This window comes from Malassezia japonica, chromosome 2 (genome assembly GCF_029542785.1).
Source record: "Malassezia japonica chromosome 2, complete sequence".
NCBI classification, from domain to species: domain Eukaryota; kingdom Fungi; phylum Basidiomycota; class Malasseziomycetes; order Malasseziales; family Malasseziaceae; genus Malassezia; species Malassezia japonica.
This window is the reverse complement of record NC_083371.1, coordinates 257143-273732: the sequence shown is the minus strand read 5'-3', so window position 1 is coordinate 273732 and position 16590 is coordinate 257143. Positions and strand designations below refer to the sequence as shown.

Genomic DNA, 16590 nt, shown 5'->3' with positions numbered 1-16590 from the left:
CCACTGAGGCACGCGTGTCTTTCTATGCACGGCTACGACGAGGCCTGCTGCGCCTTGAGGCGCTGGATGTGCGCGTTGAGGAAATACGGCTTGAGCTGCTCGTTCGAGAGGCTCTCTGCGCCCGCGATCCGGCCGAGGCACGTCTGGGTGAGTCATACGGCGTACCTTGGCCCCGCACTGGCACTGGAACGGCTGCTGCATGTGCCACTCGGTCGAGGGGTAGACTGGATTAGTGCTCGCACGTACAGAACGTCAGCGTGTCGCCCTCGGCGATGTCGTGTGCCGCGGCCGCGTAGCCCTTGCGAATGTCGCCCTCCACGACGTGGAACTCGACCGAAGGCGCACAGGAATGGTTGCAGTAGAGGAGGCTGTGTGAAATGAGAGACGTACTCGCTGTTGAGCTCGAGGTGGCTCTTTTCACCCGTCTGCACGGTCGAGTAGCGCACCTCGTCGCTCGGCGTCGCGTGGTCAAAGGTCGCGATGACCTCCCCCGCACGATACGGGCGCGCGGCGACCGCGTACGAGTTGTAGTCGCCGCCCTGGAACTCGATGCGAATCACATCGGGGTGCGTAGAGACGTGCGTCTTGGCAGCTACGGTTCCGTCGCTGCTAGGCAGCGCAACAGCGGTAGGCATAGTCAAGGCGCGCCCCTACGCCGACCCCGCACGGTGTCCGGCACCGGTTCATCTTCCGGTGCTGTACGTAAGCAATCGGGACGAGTTTATTGGCTTGGGTATCCTGTGGCGTCGCGTGCGACCGGCGGTGCGAGCGCACTGGCCTCTTGAGCGAGTCGCGCGACGCTCGGCGAGTTTGCTCGCGTTTCTGCACCCAGCGCCGCATTACCATGCGGCGAGCTGTGCAAATGGCGCAGCAGGGGCACCAGGAGCGCCCGTGCGTCGCGAGTGTGGAGGCATTCCGCGTCGCGTGCCGCGGAGAGCACTCCCCCGAGGACCAGTGCCCAGGAGGCAGGGGAAGGCGCGGGGGCGGTGGCCTCGGCGGTCGCGGCCTCAGGGGCGAGCGTGCCATTGGCATGCAGGAGCTCGTCGGCGAGGCGTGTGCCGATCGCAAACGCGGTAGGGCTGCGCGCGTCAAGCAGGTGGGGGAGGAGGACATGGTAGAGCTCCATCGAGGGCGTGATGCTGGCGGTACGCATCAGATCCCATAGCACGAGCGCCATACGCACGCCAGCATTGGCCTTGTCGAACGGAAGGTCACGCTCGAGCGCCGCGGCGGCGATGCCAAGCGGCGCGCGCCGAAAGAGCGCCGGAATCTTGTCCTGCGCCGCGAGCGCCGCGAGGTGCGCGCCGTGCTCGAGCACGCCCGGGAGAAGCGTCGCATAGGTCACCAGATTCGGCGCGAGCTTCGTCGTGCACATGGTATGCAGAAGCTGGAGGGCCACTTGGAGACGCGGCGCGGTCTCCTCGTCGGTGCGCGTGTGCAGACATGCCTTGATCATGGCCGTAAAGGTCACAGAGTTCGGCTGGACCTGGAGCGAGTCCATGATCTGCATGACCTGCTGCACGGCGGCCTCGGCGCGCTCGGGCGTGTCGGCTGCCCGCAGCAGCGCGTCGAGGACCGTGGTAAAGGTGATCACGTCCGGCCGCAGGCCGAGCGCAGGGATGCGGCGCAGCGTCTCGGCCATCGCGCCAAGGTTGCGCACGCGCGCCTGGGAGCGTAGCAGCACGTTGAGCGTGGTGATCGTCGGCGCGGGCACGCTGCCGGACCCCATCGCCTGGACGAGCGCCTGGGCATCGTCCATGCGGCTCGAGACACACAGGCCATGCACCACGGCATTGTACGTCTCGACGGGAATCGCGAGCTGGCCACTCGCCTGGAGCGCCTGCAGGCGCCGGAACAGGTCGAGCGCCGTGTCGACACGGTGCTTGCGGAAGGATGCGGCGATCATCGTGGTATAGCACAGCAGGTCCGGCGCAAGGCCCGCCGGGCGCGCGAGCGTCTTGGCGACGTGCTGCGCGAGGGGCACGTCGCGCGTGCTCGCGTCGGCGTGCGTGAGCACGCGCCACGTCGCCTGCACGGCGGCATAGTCGCCGCCGCGCGAGTACCCGTCGAGGATCGCGTTCCACAGAGCGAGCGGCGGCCACTGTGTGTGCCCGGCCTTTTTCATCGCGTCCTGCACGACAATGAGTGCGGCCCAGACCTGGGTCGCGAGGTCGGTGCGCCTTGCGGCCAGCAAGCCGCTCACGCACACCGTCCAGCAGCTATCCGTCCACGCCGGGAGCGCATTCTCAGCAGGAAGCTGCGCTTGGACGAGCCACGGGGTCGGCGTGTCGCCCAGTACGCCCGCCTGCATCGCAGCGCAAAACAGGCGCCAGAACGCGACAAGGTCGCCGCGCGTAAGGGTCGAGCCGAGGAGCCGTGCGATGCGGTTGTGCCCTCCGCCCGCGCCCGAGCCACCGTGCAGGCCGCGCGCGAGCTCTGCGTGCGAGACCCAGTCGAGGGCACGCTGCTGCACGGCCTCGAGCGCCGGATTGTCCTTCTGCACGACGCCGGTCCAGGGAAACTTGGCAAACTGGCGCCGGCAGTGCCCATAGTCAAAGAAGAGCTCGGTGTGCGTCCCGACCTCGAACGACTGAAACACCTGCACCATGCTGTGCAGGTCATTGGTATGTGCGTAGCACAAAACGACCAGCTCGAGCAGGTCGTGGATCTGGCGGCGGCGGCGCAAGTCCGCGTCGAGGTACACGAGCTCGTCCCCTTTTGCACGCCGCCGCTCGGCAAGGTACGCGTGGAAGAGCGCAATAGCCCGCGGCGCATCGCCGCACAGCAGCTCGACCTTCATCCAGCCCTGCACGCCAAGGATGTCGGCGCGCCGCGCCGCGTGCAAGCCCCATTCTTCGCACCTCGCTCGCCACGCCTCGGCGCGCGTGTCGCGCAGCGGAAACTGGACCGCGTCGCCGCTCGAGCGCGGCGCAAGTACCGCGAGGTTCGCACGCACGAGCGCGAGGAGGTCTGCGTCGTCGTTGCGCCGCATTTTGTGCAGCTCGCCCTGCGTCTGCATCGTCTTCCAGGCGTCCCACACCTGCTCCAAGTCGCGCGCCGCAAAGCCGGCACGCAGCAAGCGCAGCGGCACGGCCGGCGCGCGTGCGTGCGTGTGCGCGAGGCGCGGCGCAGCGCCTGCGCTCCCCACAAGCCGACGCGCCCACATCGAGGTGCGAAGACCGTCGGCCGAACTCGCTCACTCCACCATGCCGGTGTATGACGAGGAGCCGCTGCTGGAGGCGCACGGGCGCGACGGCGTGTACGCCATGGACGTGGACGATGGTGATCACCCGCCGCCGCGGCGCTACCTCTACGCGCCAATCTCGTACGACCAGGCGATGCGCCCCCAGCGCCCGTGGTGGCACCCGCTGGAGTGGTACAACACGGTGCGCGAGCACGCGCACGTCTTTGACGTGCTGCGCCCGTCGGAAGGCGTCAAGTCGGGCTGGCAGCGCACGCAGCGCATTCTGATGGCGGCCTGGCCGCAGAACCGCATGCACCAGACGATCGTGATCGTGTTTGGGCTGTGGCTGCTTGTCTCGTATGCGAGCTTTACGGTGGAAGAGACGCTGCCGATCGAGGCGATGGACGACCGCCTATTTAACGGCTACTACGAGATTGTGCACGAGGAGCTGGAGGGCGTGTACATGCACCCGGATCCCCAGGCGGGGCATGTGGCGATGAACACGTCGTGGGGCTCGCCGCAGTGCTACTCGCGCGGCAAGCCGCTGCGCATGTACGACGCGGTCGAGTGCCGCAACACAGTGAGTTTTACGCTCGAGGCGCTGCCGGCGGCCAACTCGATGATCTCGTCCGACACCTCCTTCCTGTACATTGACCGCGGCCGCAGCTCGCTGCACACGAACCCCGGCGTGCCGGACCTCATGCCCGAGGGCGACTCGCTGCCGCACGAGAACGCGGTGCCTGCGAATGTGTACATCGTGACGCACGACCTGCCGCCAAACACGAGCGAGGACAAGGCACTGATCCACGTCAATGTCACCGCGTCGTACTACAGTCCTGCGCGCCTCTTGCTCGAGCGCTCGCTCGTGGTCAAAATGCAGCGTGGGCACGGCTCGCAAGGCGTGCAGATCATCACGCCACCGATGAGCAAGCACGCGCATCCCCACGAAGTCCCGCTGGAATTCGACGTGGTGGTCAGCGTGCCCAAGTCGACGATTGCCGGCCTGGAGATTGAGGCACCGAACGCCAACGTGCACGTCTTTACCGACTATGCGGTAAAGTGCGCGATGGGCAAGGGACACGCGCTCGACCGCATTCCCAGCCTCATCGACCAGCTCCTCGGGAAGAAGCCGGAAAAGACCGAGCACAACCGCCCAGTCAAGACAGAGTCGCTCGAGCACCACTTTGGGCACGTCGCGATAAAGACCGAGGTCGGCAGCATCGAGGTCGCAGACACCATCCACGCCAATGGCATGATCCTGCTAGCGACGGCCGACGGAAAAATCAATGTCGAGGGACGCCTCAACGCTTCGACCATCAAGCTGACCACCGACGTGGGACTCCTCACGCTCACGTCGGGTGCTCAGGTGCAGGGAGGCACCGACACGCTCCTTTCGTCCAAGGCGGGCGTCATCTCGCTCGAGCACAATACGCATGTGTCGGGCGCCAAGACCATCGGACGCACCGGCGGCACGGGCTCCATCGTCGGCAGCGGGACGTGGCACGCCAACTTTACACTCGACCTCGCGACCGAGGCGGGGCTGCTCAACGCGTCGGTCGCCGTGCACCGCCCCGTGCTCGAATTTGTGCCGTACAACGACTTCCTCGCGACCGCCAAGGGGCGCCGCGTTACGGGGACCTACACCTCGGTCAACGGCACCGTGTATGTCGAGTATGTCGAGCACCAGTCCGGCGTCGCGCTCGACTCGCGCGCGACGAGCAAGCGGGGGGGCGTCTCGGTGCTCCATGCATCGACCTACGAGGGCCCGGTCACCGCACAGGGCGCCCAGGCGGCGATCGAGCACGGAGCATTCGCGCAGGGGCACCACTTTGATGCCAAGGGCGAGGCGAGTGCAGACGGGCGCCAGGTGCGCAATGCTACTGTCTACTGGGACGCCGCGCAACGCCCGCAGGTCGCACCGAGCCTGCCCAAGTATCCCCCGCCGCTCGAGGCGGACCAGTCGGTGCTCTCTTTCCAGCCGCAGTCGCTTGCGACGTCGCTTGAGAAGAAGGCGTATGTCTATCTCTCTGCCTAATGTACCATAATTACACCTCTTTGTTTTGTAACGGCTCGATGATCTCGCACGGGGCGCGCGCAGACGCTCGCCGCTTCCGAGGCCGCTCGGCGCGGAGCGCATCGCTTAGCGCTGCATCGCTTACGCGGCTGTTCCGCCGCAGAGGGCGGGGGGCGCCGTGCCGGGTATATTGCTCAACAAGCGTCGCAAGGCCGAGCAGCGCACTGGCATCGAGGGCGTGCGCCATCGACCGCCCACGCCCAATGGAGTGGGCGGCCCACTGGTGCCAGAGGGGATCGCCGGCATCCATGCCTGGGCCGCTTGTTTCGGGCGCTGCCTCGAGCGGGGAGCCGATCGCTGCTGCCTCGATAATGTCGTTTGCATCCACATGGGGCTCGTGCGCAAGGGCTGCATCGTGCTCTGGGGCAGCGCTCCGGGCCCCGCGCGCGGAAGGCTCTGCCTCCGCCTCGGTAGCGCTGGCTCGCGCTTCGGCCTCTTGGCTTTCGCGCCGCAGCGCTTCGCACGCTGCTGCGTCCGGCGGCCCGGCAGGCGGGGGAAGGAGCCCTTGCGTCTCGTAGTACTTGGCCGTATAATAGTGCAGCGCCACGAGGAACGATGCCTCGGGAATGTGCTCGTCGCGATCCGCAGCATAGACCCACCCAAACTCGTTGTGCCAGTAGGTCTCTTCGTCCTGCTCTGTCCACGGAAAGGTGAGAGGAAACAGCGACGCTTCGTCCGGTGCGTCGGCGTGCGCGTCGCCTAAATCGGATCCCGGTACGTCTTCGCGGTCCTCGCCCCGTGCATGGCGTGCCTGCAGCGCCATTGCACGGCGGTTCGGCCCCTTGTCCATGCGCGTCGACGTGGTGCGCTGCGATGCGGCAAACAGGCGCTCGAGGTCGCGGCCCACCAGCGGGATGCGTGCGCGCATTGGCCCCCGCGACTGCCGCTGGCCCCAGTACGGCGAGGCTCGCTCGAGCGCGCCGTCGACGACGCGCTGGCGTTTTCGCAGTGCCGTCGTGCGGGAATCACTCAGCACGCCTTCCCTTGGCATGGTATCTTGGCGCAGTGCCATTGTCTGAAAAGACAGCTCCGTGGGAGCCCCGCGTTTCCGTGCATCGTCGTGCACGGGCGCTTGGTCGTCGAGCTCGAGATCGGCGGCGCGCCCGAGGTCGACTGGGATATTGCGTACGCCGTACACGGCCCGCAGCGAGCTAATGTGCATATGGCTCGGGAGGCTATCGTGCCCATACAGCGTCGACCAGCGCAACGCCGCGGCGTCCCATGGCGTCGACGGCCGGCGTCCGGCCATGGCAGACGAGATGCACTCCACTTCCAAAAAATTATGCGCTACTTAATGCAAAAAGAGCTCCTTGAGCTGGGCCATGGTGTCCTCCGGGCTGGTGACGGCGTGGCCCTTGACACTCGGGTGCGAGTAGATCTCGTGGTCGTTTCCACCCTGCATTAGTCGTGCGACGTACCGGGAAAGTCTTGTCGCCAAAGAAGTGGATCTCCTTGTATCCGCCCGGGAGGTCCGCGTCGGACTCCTTGAGGTGCTGGAGCGCAAACGTCTTGTCCCAACCGGCCGGGAAGACGTCGAAGGAGATCTCGCCGCCGATGCTGTACGTGAGGCCGTAGTCCGGGAACTCCTTCTTGAGCGCCTCGACAAATGCCGGGCGGATCTTGGCCTGCTTGTCAAACTCCTGAAATTCCTTGCGCTCCTGGATGCTGGGGTGAGAGAGGAAACCTACGATGCGTTACGGCCAATCGGGCTCACATTGACCATGCCGCGGCGGAACTCGACAAAGGTGCCACTGCGTTAGGCGCGCCACGTACCGCATGACCGGGATGTCCAGCTGGGAGATGTAGCCGAGGATGAACTTGACCAGCTTCTTGTACTTGTCCTCGCCGAGCCAGTTGATGAACGACTCGCTCGGCAGCTCCTTGCCCATGCGGTATGCCGTGAGGCCGTTCTCGGCAAAGCCATAGTCAAAGTCGTCCAGGACTGCGTCAGAATCTATACATACAGTCCTCGGCGTTCGGCAACTGGAGCTGCTCGCGGATCTTCTTTAGATCGCTGCCGCCCACGAAGCCGATGGCCGTGTGCTTGCGCAGCTCCTTGAGCGTGTCGAGCATCTCTTTCGAGACAGTCTGACGCGCAGGCGTCAGCGTGCCGTCGACATCAAACAGGCACACAACGCCCGGGTTCTTGCGCTGGGACAGGGGGAGCACGCTCGACATACTGCTACAGGAAGAGAACGGAGCGGGCCTGCGCGCAGTGTGTGCACGGCCCCAGTCACGTTCTCGCCGCTCGCGTAAGCCTACACGGCGTAATCACGTGGCTAGCGCCGCGGCGGCGACGGCGGGGTGGCGGAGCGTGTGGAGGAAAAGGCGCCGGGCGAGCGCGGCGGCGCGTGGCGTGGCGGCGACGCGGCGCGGTCGTCGGCGCGCGGCACGTCCTCGCGGCGCTCGCGACGCCATCCGCTGTCCCGCGGCGGCTCGTCGCGCTCTTTCTCGCGGCGCCAGCCGTGCTCATCGCGCCACGAGTCGCGCTCCTCGCGCCGCTCTTCCCAGCGGCGGCGCGACTCTTCTTGGCGGCGTTCGCGCGCCTCGATACGCTCGAGCTTGCGGCGCTCCTGGAATTCGGGCTGGAATGACTCGCCCTCCTGGTAGTCCGAGTGGATGCGGAGTGCGCGCTCCATCTTGGCCGTCTCGGCGCGCTTGGCCGCGCCGAGCGCGTGGGTATCCGACGGGCGCAAGTTTTTGGCCTCTTGGTGCGACGGGCGTGCGTACGTGTTTCGCGCCTGAAGCTCCTTGCGCAGCGCACTCACGCGCTCTTCAATTTGGTCGTCCGGGAGCCCTTGTTCCTCGAGCTCGTCCTGGAGCTCGATGCACTTGATTTCCACTTTCCGTTTGCGGTCGTGCTCGAGAATTTTTTCGTCGGGTTCAACGTGGCGCACCTTTTCCTCTGTTTGAGGCCGCGGTGCGTCACGCGGCTTGACGTGCGATAGGTTTCGCTGGATGTAGCCATTCGTGCCACTGCCGCGCGCCGTCTGCAGCCCAATGCCGTTGTACATGGCGGTGGAGAAGCTTAGTCAGCATGAGCAAGACAGTTCGGGGCCGCCGCGTCCCCCGTCTCTGCCGCGCTCTGCGCTTCGAGCTCAGATGGGAGACGTGCATGTCCAGGCCGCCGCCGCGCCGAGCGGTGAGGCAATGACAGCGCTTGATTTACACCATCTCATCTCACAATTCTGTCAGCGCCCTGACCCTGCTGAAGTCGTCGCTGGGAGCGTAGACGCCTTGCCTGGAAGCTCTGCCCAGCGCGAGCACGCACTGCTCGAACTGAGCAAGAAACGCGAGCAGTATGAAGATCTCGCACTTGTGCTATGGAATAGCTTTGGCGTGATGCCTTCGCTGTTGCAGGAGATCATCTCGGTGTACCCGCTGCTCTCGCCGCCGGTGCTCACTGCCCACGCGTCCAACCGCGTGTGCAACGCGCTTGCGCTGCTGCAGTGCGTCGCGAGCCACACCGAGACGCGTGGTGTGTTCCTCCAGGCACACATTCCCCTGTTTCTCTACCCTTTTTTGAACACGACCTCCAAGTCGCGCCCGTTTGAGTACCTCCGCCTGACCTCCTTGGGCGTCGTCGGCGCGCTGGTCAAGCAAAACGACAACTCGGATGTAATTACCTTTTTGCTCTCGACAGAGATCATCCCTCTGTGCCTGCGTATCATGGAGACCGGCTCGGAACTCTCGAAAACGGTGGCTATTTTTATCGTGCAAAAGATCCTCCTGGATGACTTGGGTTTGAACTACATCTGTCAGACCTACGAACGCTTTTACGCGGTGGCAACCGTGCTCAGCAACATGGTCACGCAGATCGTCGAGAGCCAGGCGATTCGCCTGCTCAAGCACGTCGTCCGCTGCTACCTGCGCCTGAGCGACAACCCGCGCGCCCGCGAAGCGCTCCGCTCGTGCCTGCCGGGGCCCCTGCGTGACGCAACCTTCTCGCAGCTGCTCAAAAACGATCACATCACGAAGCGCTGCCTGGCGACGCTCTTGCTCAACCTCTCCGATCGCGTGGAGACGTAGGCAATGCGCCAGCATACCCTCGCAATGCCGGCAATGCCTCGATACCGCCTCGTACTGGGTCTAAGTGCATTGCTGTTGTACAGAACAGTGCATTGTATCACCACGAGAAGGCTGATTGCTGTCGTATACCTGCCCTACAGTTTCATAGTTGGGCTGCGCCTAAAAAACGTTGTCACCTCGACGCCGCCGCGACGGACGCGCCGTGCCGAGCTGCGAGAGCGCCGCCGCACGCGAGGAGAGGGGGGTAGGCGGTGCGGACGGCGGTGCGGACGGCGGCACAGACGGCGGCGAGGGAGAAGAGACGCGCCGCCGCGCCGTCCGCACTTCGGGCTCGGGCGACGGGCTCAGCGCGGGGCGGGGAGGAAGCGGCACGAGCGGCGTACTCGACACGGGGGGGCGCGGCGCGGCCGGCCGTGCAGTGCGTGCCGACGGCGGTGGGCGGCGTGGTGTCGCTTGCATCATGCCCGTATCGCCTACATCGAGCGCCGCCAGCGCTGAGCGCTGCTGAGCACTCACGCGCTCGAGCTCTGCCTGGAGCTGCGTCTCGTCGAGATGCTCGGCTGCAAGTTGCGCCTCGATGTCGCTCAGGGTATGCTGGAGGAACTGCTCGACGGCATCGCGTCTGTGTCAGTGCAATAACGTACTCGTCCTTTTCCACGTAGCCCATAACGCTGCGCTGGAGCTGTGCAGCGTCGAGCAAGTCAAAGTTTTGCAGGCGCACATTCTCGAGGACCAGCGACGAGAGTTGGATGCGCTCGAGCTTTTCGGCGGGAATCATGTCTTTATCGAGCCGCACGACGTGTCCCGCAGAGTTGTCGCGGGTCTGGCGGCTGCGCTTGAGCTGCAGCTGGACAACATCCTTTGGATTCGCAATGCGCCCTGCGAATTCGTGGCCGAACCGCGCCAGGTTGCCGAGGGGAATCTGGGTATCGTAGGCAACGCGCAGGCGGACGAGTGGCAAGGGTTGGGGCCGCCGGGCGTCTTGGGGGATCGCAGCGACGCGCTCTTCCCATGCACGTTCAGCCGCGCTGATGAGTGAGTCGACGTGCTTGCGCAGGAGCTTGGTCACGTCCTCGCGCTTGCTTGGATCGAGGCGCGCGGCCGCGGCCTCGGTCGGCAGCGAAATGTCCTTCATAACAAATGGGCGCACGGACTGCAGAGCAATCGGCTCAATCTTAAAGTCCTTGTGGTCGACGTGGACGATCGCGACGCACTTTTCCACCGTCTCGCCCGGCGAGAGGCTCGTCGCGACGCTGCTGCCCGGCTGGGAAATGTAGTAGTTCTTTTCCGAGACGGACTCGGGGAGGATCCGTTGCTCGTGCTCGTGCCCCCAGACGACGAGGTCCACTGAGTCGTCAAACGCGCTCTCGGGGATAAACGCGCGGGGGTTGTGTGCCGCGCGGTTTTGGTGCACGACGAGCAGGTTGAACCAGTCGTCCGGGTCTTCCGCCGGTCGGTACATGCACACGTGCTTCGCCTTGAGCTCGTACGAGAGCCGCTCGTCCTTGATGTTGCCCATGCCATACAAAGCAATACGCGTGTCGCCCTTGCGCAGGAGCACTGGGCGCACGGCAATCATGTCGTCGGTCCCCTGTGCCTTGCGCTTGGCACTGGTCTCGGAAGCGAGGTCCAAGCGCCCAAAGTAGTTGATGAGGCCTGCGGCTGCGAGCATGTCAAGCGCCGAGAGCGGCCCATGCTCATCCGAGCCCTGCGGGTCGTCATGGTTGCCGTGGATCGAAAAGATGGGAATGCTCACGTTGAGGTTCGGGTCCTCGTAGTTCACCGCTGGAAATGGGTAGCCCCGCTGCGCATCGTGCGGGTCGCTGAGCAGTTCGACCGACACGGCGCGCTCGCCAAACGTGTACTCGCGCAGCATCGCCATCGTCCGGTGCATCGTCGCGCGCGACGGCTTGTTCTCGTGAAACAGGTCGCCGCCTAGCAGGATGAAATCAACGTCCTGCGCACGCGCAATCTCGAGGACCTCACGAAAGGCCTCGAACGAGTCATTTCCACGCACAGGATCCCGTTCCAAGTACCCAAGATGCGTATCCGACGCGAGCAGGAAGCGCACTTGGCTGTCCATGAAGGCGCACGGATACCTATGGAGGTGTGTTCTACCAGCCCAGCCAGCGGCGGGCCTGCGAAAACATCGAGAAGGAGAGGGCGACATCGAGGCACGCAAGCGGCTTGCCGTCGTGCGTCTCGCCGGTGACATGCACGCTGTACTTGGCTGGGTAAGATGGGCAACGTACCGGGCGGGATGTGGGCCGGCAGCTCGGCCGTGTGCTTCACGTCGTAGACGCCTGGCGCCAGCGGGCACTGGATCTCGACATCGTTCTCTTTCAGCGCCTCGCACACGTCGACGCGCTGCGAAAAGATGCGCAGGAAGCCGACACGCACGCTCAGGTCGATAAAGGTGCCGTTCTTGACCTCGGTGTGCAGCGTGCCTTTGCCGTGCACGGTGAGGTTCTGGCCCTTGACCGGAGGATCGGGGTTCAGTGCAATGGACTGCACCTGCACCGCAAGCTCGCTGCCGCCGCACACGCCCCACGCAAACGAAGCGCTGTGGCGCTCCACATCCGTCGGCCGCAGCTCGCTGTCGAGCGGGATGTTGCGCTCGCGCGCCTCGCCCACGAGCTGGTCAACAAGGTCCGGTTCACGGTCGCTCTGCAGCTGGTACACAATCTGAGGCGAGGCGCAGCGCACCGCTGTTGCCGCGCACAGCGCAAGCCATCCCAACACAGCGGCCCGCATCGTGATCAATGGGGCGAGAAGTGGAGGGCAAAAAAAAGTCCTTCCACCATGCGTTTGGATGCAACGGATGTGCGGTACATCACGCCGGACGAGTTCCGCGTGCTGACTGCGGTGGAGATGGGCTCCAAGAACCACGAGGTGGTACCGTCGACGCTCATTGCTCAGATCTCGGCGCTGCGGCACTCGGGTATCAGCAAGCTGCTCGGCAGCCTCGCGAAGCGCAAGCTCGTCGCGCGCGTGCAGAACAATGCGTACGACGGATTCCGCCTGACGTACGGAGGGTACGACTACCTTGCGGTGCGCGCACTGAGCAAGCGTAAGTCGATCTACAGCGTGGGGCACCGCATCGGCGTCGGCAAGGAGAGCGATATCCAGGTCGTGGCGAGCGAGGAGGGCGAGCAGCGCGTGCTGAAGCTGCACCGCCTCGGCCGCATTAGTTTCCGCAAGATCAAGGAGAAGCGCGACTACATGGGCAAGCGCAAGAGCGCAAGCTGGATGTACATGAGCCGCCTCGCGGCAGAGAAGGAGTACGAATTTATGCAAGTCTTGCACGAGCACAAGTTTCCGGTCCCGACGCCGATCGACCAGGCGCGGCATACGCTCGTAATGTCGTTTATCGATGCGTACCCACTGCGCCAGATCTCAGCGATGCCCGAGGCGCAGGTGCGCAAGCTGTACGCGGCACTCATGGCGCTCATTGTGCGCCTCGCACACGCCGGCTTGATCCACGGCGACTTTAACGAGTTTAATTTGCTTGTGCGCGAGGTTTACGAGGAAGACGAGTACGAGGAGGAGTTTGCCGAGCCGATGCAGGCACCTGTGCAGGAGCAGGACGAGCCGAAGCCGGTCGAGGGTGCGACGGTCCAGCAGGGCAAGGGCTTTGAGCGCGTCGTGCTCAACGACGCGGACGAGGAAGAGGAGGAAGAGGAGGAGGAGGAGGAAGAAGAAGACGACGACGACGAGCTCATTACGTTCGAGGACGGTATCCAGGTCGAGCCGATCCTGATCGATTTTCCGCAGATGGTCAGCATCGACCACCCCAATGCGGACTACTACTTTGAGCGCGATGTGGACTGTGTCCGCCGCTTCTTTCGCAAACGGTTCCGATTCGAGTCGGACGAATACCCCAAGTTTGACGAGGTGGTCGCGACGATGCCAAAGGACAAGCCGCGCCTCGACGAGATTACCAAGGCGAGTGGCTACGGCAATGTGACGGACGATGTGCTGTCGCAACATATCGAAAGCATGCGCATTCATGGAAAGGAGGGTGCAGAGGAAAGTGAGGACGATGAGGAGGGCGAAGACGACGACGAAGACGACGATGACGACGATGACGAAGACGAAGACGATGAAGACGACGAAGAAGAGGACGATAAAGACGCCGAGGACAACGACGATGCTCTCGAAACGGCTTCGCGTGCTCCTCACACGTCGTCTCGTCCCAAGCTCGACTCATCCGACATTGCTACTCGCGTCGCCGTGTCGCAAGTCCGCACGTCCCGGCGCGAGCAAAAGCACCACGGCCGCAAGGCCCAGGCGACCAAGACCGGACGCCGCCACGGCGGCGGCAAGGCCAAGCACAACAAGGAGCGCACCGTGGCCGACTCGCTCGCCTTTTAGACTGTAGCACTATGTGGAGGTTACTGACATGCCGCATGTCGCGGTGCGCCGCGGCGCGTCGCCTGCCGAGGGCGCTGCGTACGAAGGCCAGACGTATACTCTTTTGAGTGGGCGTGTGCAGACCTCTAAAGATAGTCCGTGGATTATTGTGACGACGCTCGTCCTCTTTCTAGCGGTGCCTGCGATGTGGATCGGGTGGGAAGCCAAATTTGTTTGGCTGCATGTGAGCCCTGCGGTGGTGATCCTCGGCGCGTTTTTTTGGCTGAATGCGATTGCGGCGATGTTGTAAGTATCTATACTCACGCAGTGTCACTGCGTTCCGCGATCCTGGTGTGCTTCCGCGGCACGTGGACCCCACGCCCGAGCGCGAGGCGCCCGAGCAGTCGCCCTTTGACATTGAGCCGCCGCTCGGTGCGCCGAAAGAGATCGACGTGCCGCTGAAGCGTGTCGACGATGGCGGCGACCCCTCCCAAGGCATCGAGATGCTCTTTGCCCGAAAGTGGTGCAATGCGTGCCAGGTGTATCGCCCCCCCCGCTGCAGTCACTGCCGCTCGTGCGACAACTGCGTCGACGGCCTGGACCACCACTGTGTCTTTCTTAATGCGTGCATCGGCCGCCGCAACTATACGACGTTCTATGCGATGCTCTTTCATATGCTCGGCGTGAGCTGGATGGGCTTGGTCGGGTGTATCCTGCACCTGTACCGCCTCGCGAGCCCCCGCACGCCCGGCGCAGAGCGTGGGTTCGTCCATGCGCTCAAGGCATCGCCGTCGAGCGTCGCCTTCTTCTGGCTCGCGCTCGTGTGGATGATCCCCGTGGCCTGCCTCTTTATCTACCACACGTGGCTCCTGCTGCGCAACCGGAGCACGGTCGAGCAGATCCGCCTCGAGACCACGCACCAGCTCTACGATATGCACGCGCCGTCCGGCGAGTGGATGCACGACAACGCCGTGCTGCGTAAGATGAGCGCATGCTCGGCGGCGATCCGTGCGCAGTGTGTCCCCAAAGACTTTGCGACGCCCCCGCCGAACGCTGCAAATACCACCGCCCGCGCACGGCGGCGCACACCGTTCCAGTACGCGAACTGGGCGCGCAACGCGTACGTCGTCCTCGGCCGGCCGGTGCCGGGGCGCTACCGCCCCGGCGCCTCCTTGTAGTTTTCCTCCACATTCATGGTCGGCGCGCGGATCGACGGCGGGACGGACGCGAACGCGCTGCGCGTCGCGGACCTGCGCGCGATCCTGCACGAGTACCAAATTGCAGTGCCGAGCGGGGCACGCAAGTCGGCGCTTGTCGAGTCGTTTAATACGTACGTGCGCCCCCAGCTGCCGGCGGCGGCGCAACACGAACAGGTGCGCAAAGCGCAGCGCGTGTCCGACAGCCCGGTCGCGAGTCCCGGGCGCAAGGAGCGCATCAGCAGACTGCACGGCACACCGATCAAGGAGCGAAAGGAGCCGATCCGTGCGACGCCCGAAATCAAGTTTGGCGACGAGAACCCGTTTCAGTCGGCATCGCCGCGGGTAGCGCGTCCCAAGGCAGAGGACGAAGACGAGGCGCGCGTGCCGCGCACGCCGAGCGCGCCGCCGGAGCCTGCACTTGCGCCGCCGAGCGAGAAGAGTGCACGCAGCGTGCCCCGGGCCGACGTCGCTACGCCGCCCGCCCGCTCGGTGCGGGCCGATACCCTGACCAAGACACGCACGCCCGAGCAGGTGCATGCGCTTGCCGCGCACCCCCCCTCGCCTCCGTCCGAGCCGGCCGTGCGTCCGCTCGGTGCGTCGCTCGTGCACTGGCGTGCGACACTCGTGCGCTGGCTTGTGTGGGCGCTTGCCCTCGCCTGGCTGTACTACTGCCACCAAACGCGTACGCTTGGCTTTTGTGACGAGCACGCGCAGCCCGTGCTTGCGCCGTCGTTTGCGCCGCAGTGCACGCCGTGCCCCGACCATGCCGTGTGCAGCAACAGGGCGATCCGCTCGTGCAAGAGTACCGACTATGTCCTCGAGGCACCCGGCGTTGTGCGTGTCCCCCTGCTGCCGTATGCGCTGCCATTGTCGTGGACCGCGCCGCAGTGCGTGCCCGACACGTACAAGCTTGTGCTTGCGGCGGAGCTTGCGGATGCGATTGTCGACTACCTCGCGCACTGGCACGGCCAGGTGCAGTGCGGCCGTGCGGCGCCGCATGCGAATGCGCCGAGCCATGCGCTGGGGCGGTACGCCGTGCCCGCGTCGAGTGTGCGTGCGCTGCTGCTCGAGCGTGTCGACGAGGAGGTCGACGCCCCCACCTTTTCGTCGGTGTGGGCGATGGCGACCGCCGGTCTCGGCGAGCATGCCTCGTCCGAGTTTGTGCAGATTTCCACGCCGAGTGGCGTGTGGTTTGCGTCGCAGCGGTCGGCGATGCCTGTCGCGTGCCGCCTCCGTCTGTACCTCGCCGATCTCGTGTGGGAGAGCCGCCTGCGCGTCCTCGTGTCGCTCCTCGCCGCGATGCTTGTCTACTCGGTTCTGCAGCGCGTCCGGCGCACGCGGGTGCGTCGTGCGGAGGACAAGACGTACGTCCACGACGTCTACGCGCGTCTCCAGGAGCAGGCGACGCGTCACGCCCACGGCGACGGCCCCCGCGAGATGCCCGCCGCGCACCTCCGCGACGTGGTGCTCGCCACGGAGCCGGACCCCCGCGTGCGCCGCCAGCGCTGGGCGCACGTCGCGCGTATTGTGGAGCAGAACGCGAATGTGCGCACGCGCCAGGCGCAGTGGCACGGCGAGTGGCAGCGTGTGTGGGAGTGGGTCGGCATCGTGCCCGGCGCCCCCCCCACACCCCAGCGCGCGCCGTCACCGAGCCGCGCGTCGCCCCCGTCCTCCGCACATCCTCCGTAGCGATTGGAGCAGTATGCATAGATCGGGCCCGATCACCCTGCAAGGGCGCGCATCCGGAAACG

At 65.1% G+C, this 16590-nt stretch overlaps 12 protein-coding genes across 12 annotated transcripts; 5 read left to right on the top strand and 7 right to left on the bottom strand.

Moving 5' to 3' along the window:
- Nucleotides 1–32: 32 nt before the first annotated feature.
- On the bottom strand, nucleotides 33–635 carry MJAP1_001273 (uncharacterized protein; the record flags this gene model as incomplete). Its single annotated transcript, XM_060265236.1, has 4 exons — nucleotides 33–143; nucleotides 166–224; nucleotides 247–368; nucleotides 391–635. 4 exons carry the CDS (start codon nucleotides 633–635, stop codon nucleotides 33–35), a joined length of 537 nt encoding a protein of 178 aa, XP_060121219.1.
- Nucleotides 636–839: 204 nt separating this feature from the next.
- On the bottom strand, nucleotides 840–3166 carry MJAP1_001272 (uncharacterized protein; the record flags this gene model as incomplete). Its single annotated transcript, XM_060265235.1, has 2 exons — nucleotides 840–854; nucleotides 941–3166. The coding sequence occupies 2 exons, from the start codon at nucleotides 3164–3166 to the stop codon at nucleotides 840–842; spliced, it is 2241 nt and encodes a 746-aa protein (XP_060121218.1).
- Nucleotides 3167–3206: 40 nt separating this feature from the next.
- Nucleotides 3207–5219, top strand: MJAP1_001271 (uncharacterized protein; the record flags this gene model as incomplete). The annotated part of the gene is made up of 1 exon (XM_060265234.1): nucleotides 3207–5219. One exon carries the CDS (start codon nucleotides 3207–3209, stop codon nucleotides 5217–5219), a length of 2013 nt encoding a protein of 670 aa, XP_060121217.1.
- Nucleotides 5220–5229: 10 nt separating this feature from the next.
- On the bottom strand, nucleotides 5230–6507 carry MJAP1_001270 (uncharacterized protein; the record flags this gene model as incomplete). Its single annotated transcript, XM_060265233.1, has 1 exon — nucleotides 5230–6507. One exon carries the CDS (start codon nucleotides 6505–6507, stop codon nucleotides 5230–5232), a length of 1278 nt encoding a protein of 425 aa, XP_060121216.1.
- Nucleotides 6508–6549: 42 nt separating this feature from the next.
- On the bottom strand, nucleotides 6550–7436 carry PMM1 (phosphomannomutase; the record flags this gene model as incomplete). The annotated part of the gene is made up of 5 exons (XM_060265232.1): nucleotides 6550–6654; nucleotides 6677–6923; nucleotides 6947–7009; nucleotides 7032–7200; nucleotides 7223–7436. The coding sequence occupies 5 exons, from the start codon at nucleotides 7434–7436 to the stop codon at nucleotides 6550–6552; spliced, it is 798 nt and encodes a 265-aa protein (XP_060121215.1).
- A 101-nt stretch (nucleotides 7437–7537) lies between these two features.
- Nucleotides 7538–8272, bottom strand: CWC21 (RNA-splicing factor; the record flags this gene model as incomplete). The annotated part of the gene is made up of 1 exon (XM_060265231.1): nucleotides 7538–8272. The coding sequence occupies one exon, from the start codon at nucleotides 8270–8272 to the stop codon at nucleotides 7538–7540; it is 735 nt and encodes a 244-aa protein (XP_060121214.1).
- Nucleotides 8273–8360: 88 nt separating this feature from the next.
- Nucleotides 8361–9287, top strand: rcd1 (RNA-binding protein, CCR4-NOT complex subunit Rcd1; the record flags this gene model as incomplete). The annotated part of the gene is made up of 1 exon (XM_060265230.1): nucleotides 8361–9287. One exon carries the CDS (start codon nucleotides 8361–8363, stop codon nucleotides 9285–9287), a length of 927 nt encoding a protein of 308 aa, XP_060121213.1.
- A 159-nt stretch (nucleotides 9288–9446) lies between these two features.
- On the bottom strand, nucleotides 9447–11370 carry MRE11 (meiotic recombination; the record flags this gene model as incomplete). The annotated part of the gene is made up of 2 exons (XM_060265229.1): nucleotides 9447–9909; nucleotides 9932–11370. The coding sequence occupies 2 exons, from the start codon at nucleotides 11368–11370 to the stop codon at nucleotides 9447–9449; spliced, it is 1902 nt and encodes a 633-aa protein (XP_060121212.1).
- A 31-nt stretch (nucleotides 11371–11401) lies between these two features.
- On the bottom strand, nucleotides 11402–12041 carry MJAP1_001265 (uncharacterized protein; the record flags this gene model as incomplete). The annotated part of the gene is made up of 2 exons (XM_060265228.1): nucleotides 11402–11517; nucleotides 11540–12041. 2 exons carry the CDS (start codon nucleotides 12039–12041, stop codon nucleotides 11402–11404), a joined length of 618 nt encoding a protein of 205 aa, XP_060121211.1.
- Nucleotides 12042–12089: 48 nt separating this feature from the next.
- Nucleotides 12090–13661, top strand: rio2 (non-specific serine/threonine protein kinase; the record flags this gene model as incomplete). Its single annotated transcript, XM_060265227.1, has 1 exon — nucleotides 12090–13661. One exon carries the CDS (start codon nucleotides 12090–12092, stop codon nucleotides 13659–13661), a length of 1572 nt encoding a protein of 523 aa, XP_060121210.1.
- Nucleotides 13662–13689: 28 nt separating this feature from the next.
- On the top strand, nucleotides 13690–14818 carry ERF2 (protein S-acyltransferase; the record flags this gene model as incomplete). Its single annotated transcript, XM_060265226.1, has 2 exons — nucleotides 13690–13946; nucleotides 13969–14818. 2 exons carry the CDS (start codon nucleotides 13690–13692, stop codon nucleotides 14816–14818), a joined length of 1107 nt encoding a protein of 368 aa, XP_060121209.1.
- Nucleotides 14819–14833: 15 nt separating this feature from the next.
- On the top strand, nucleotides 14834–16528 carry MJAP1_001262 (uncharacterized protein; the record flags this gene model as incomplete). The annotated part of the gene is made up of 1 exon (XM_060265225.1): nucleotides 14834–16528. The coding sequence occupies one exon, from the start codon at nucleotides 14834–14836 to the stop codon at nucleotides 16526–16528; it is 1695 nt and encodes a 564-aa protein (XP_060121208.1).
- Between the last annotated feature and the right edge of the window lie 62 nt (nucleotides 16529–16590).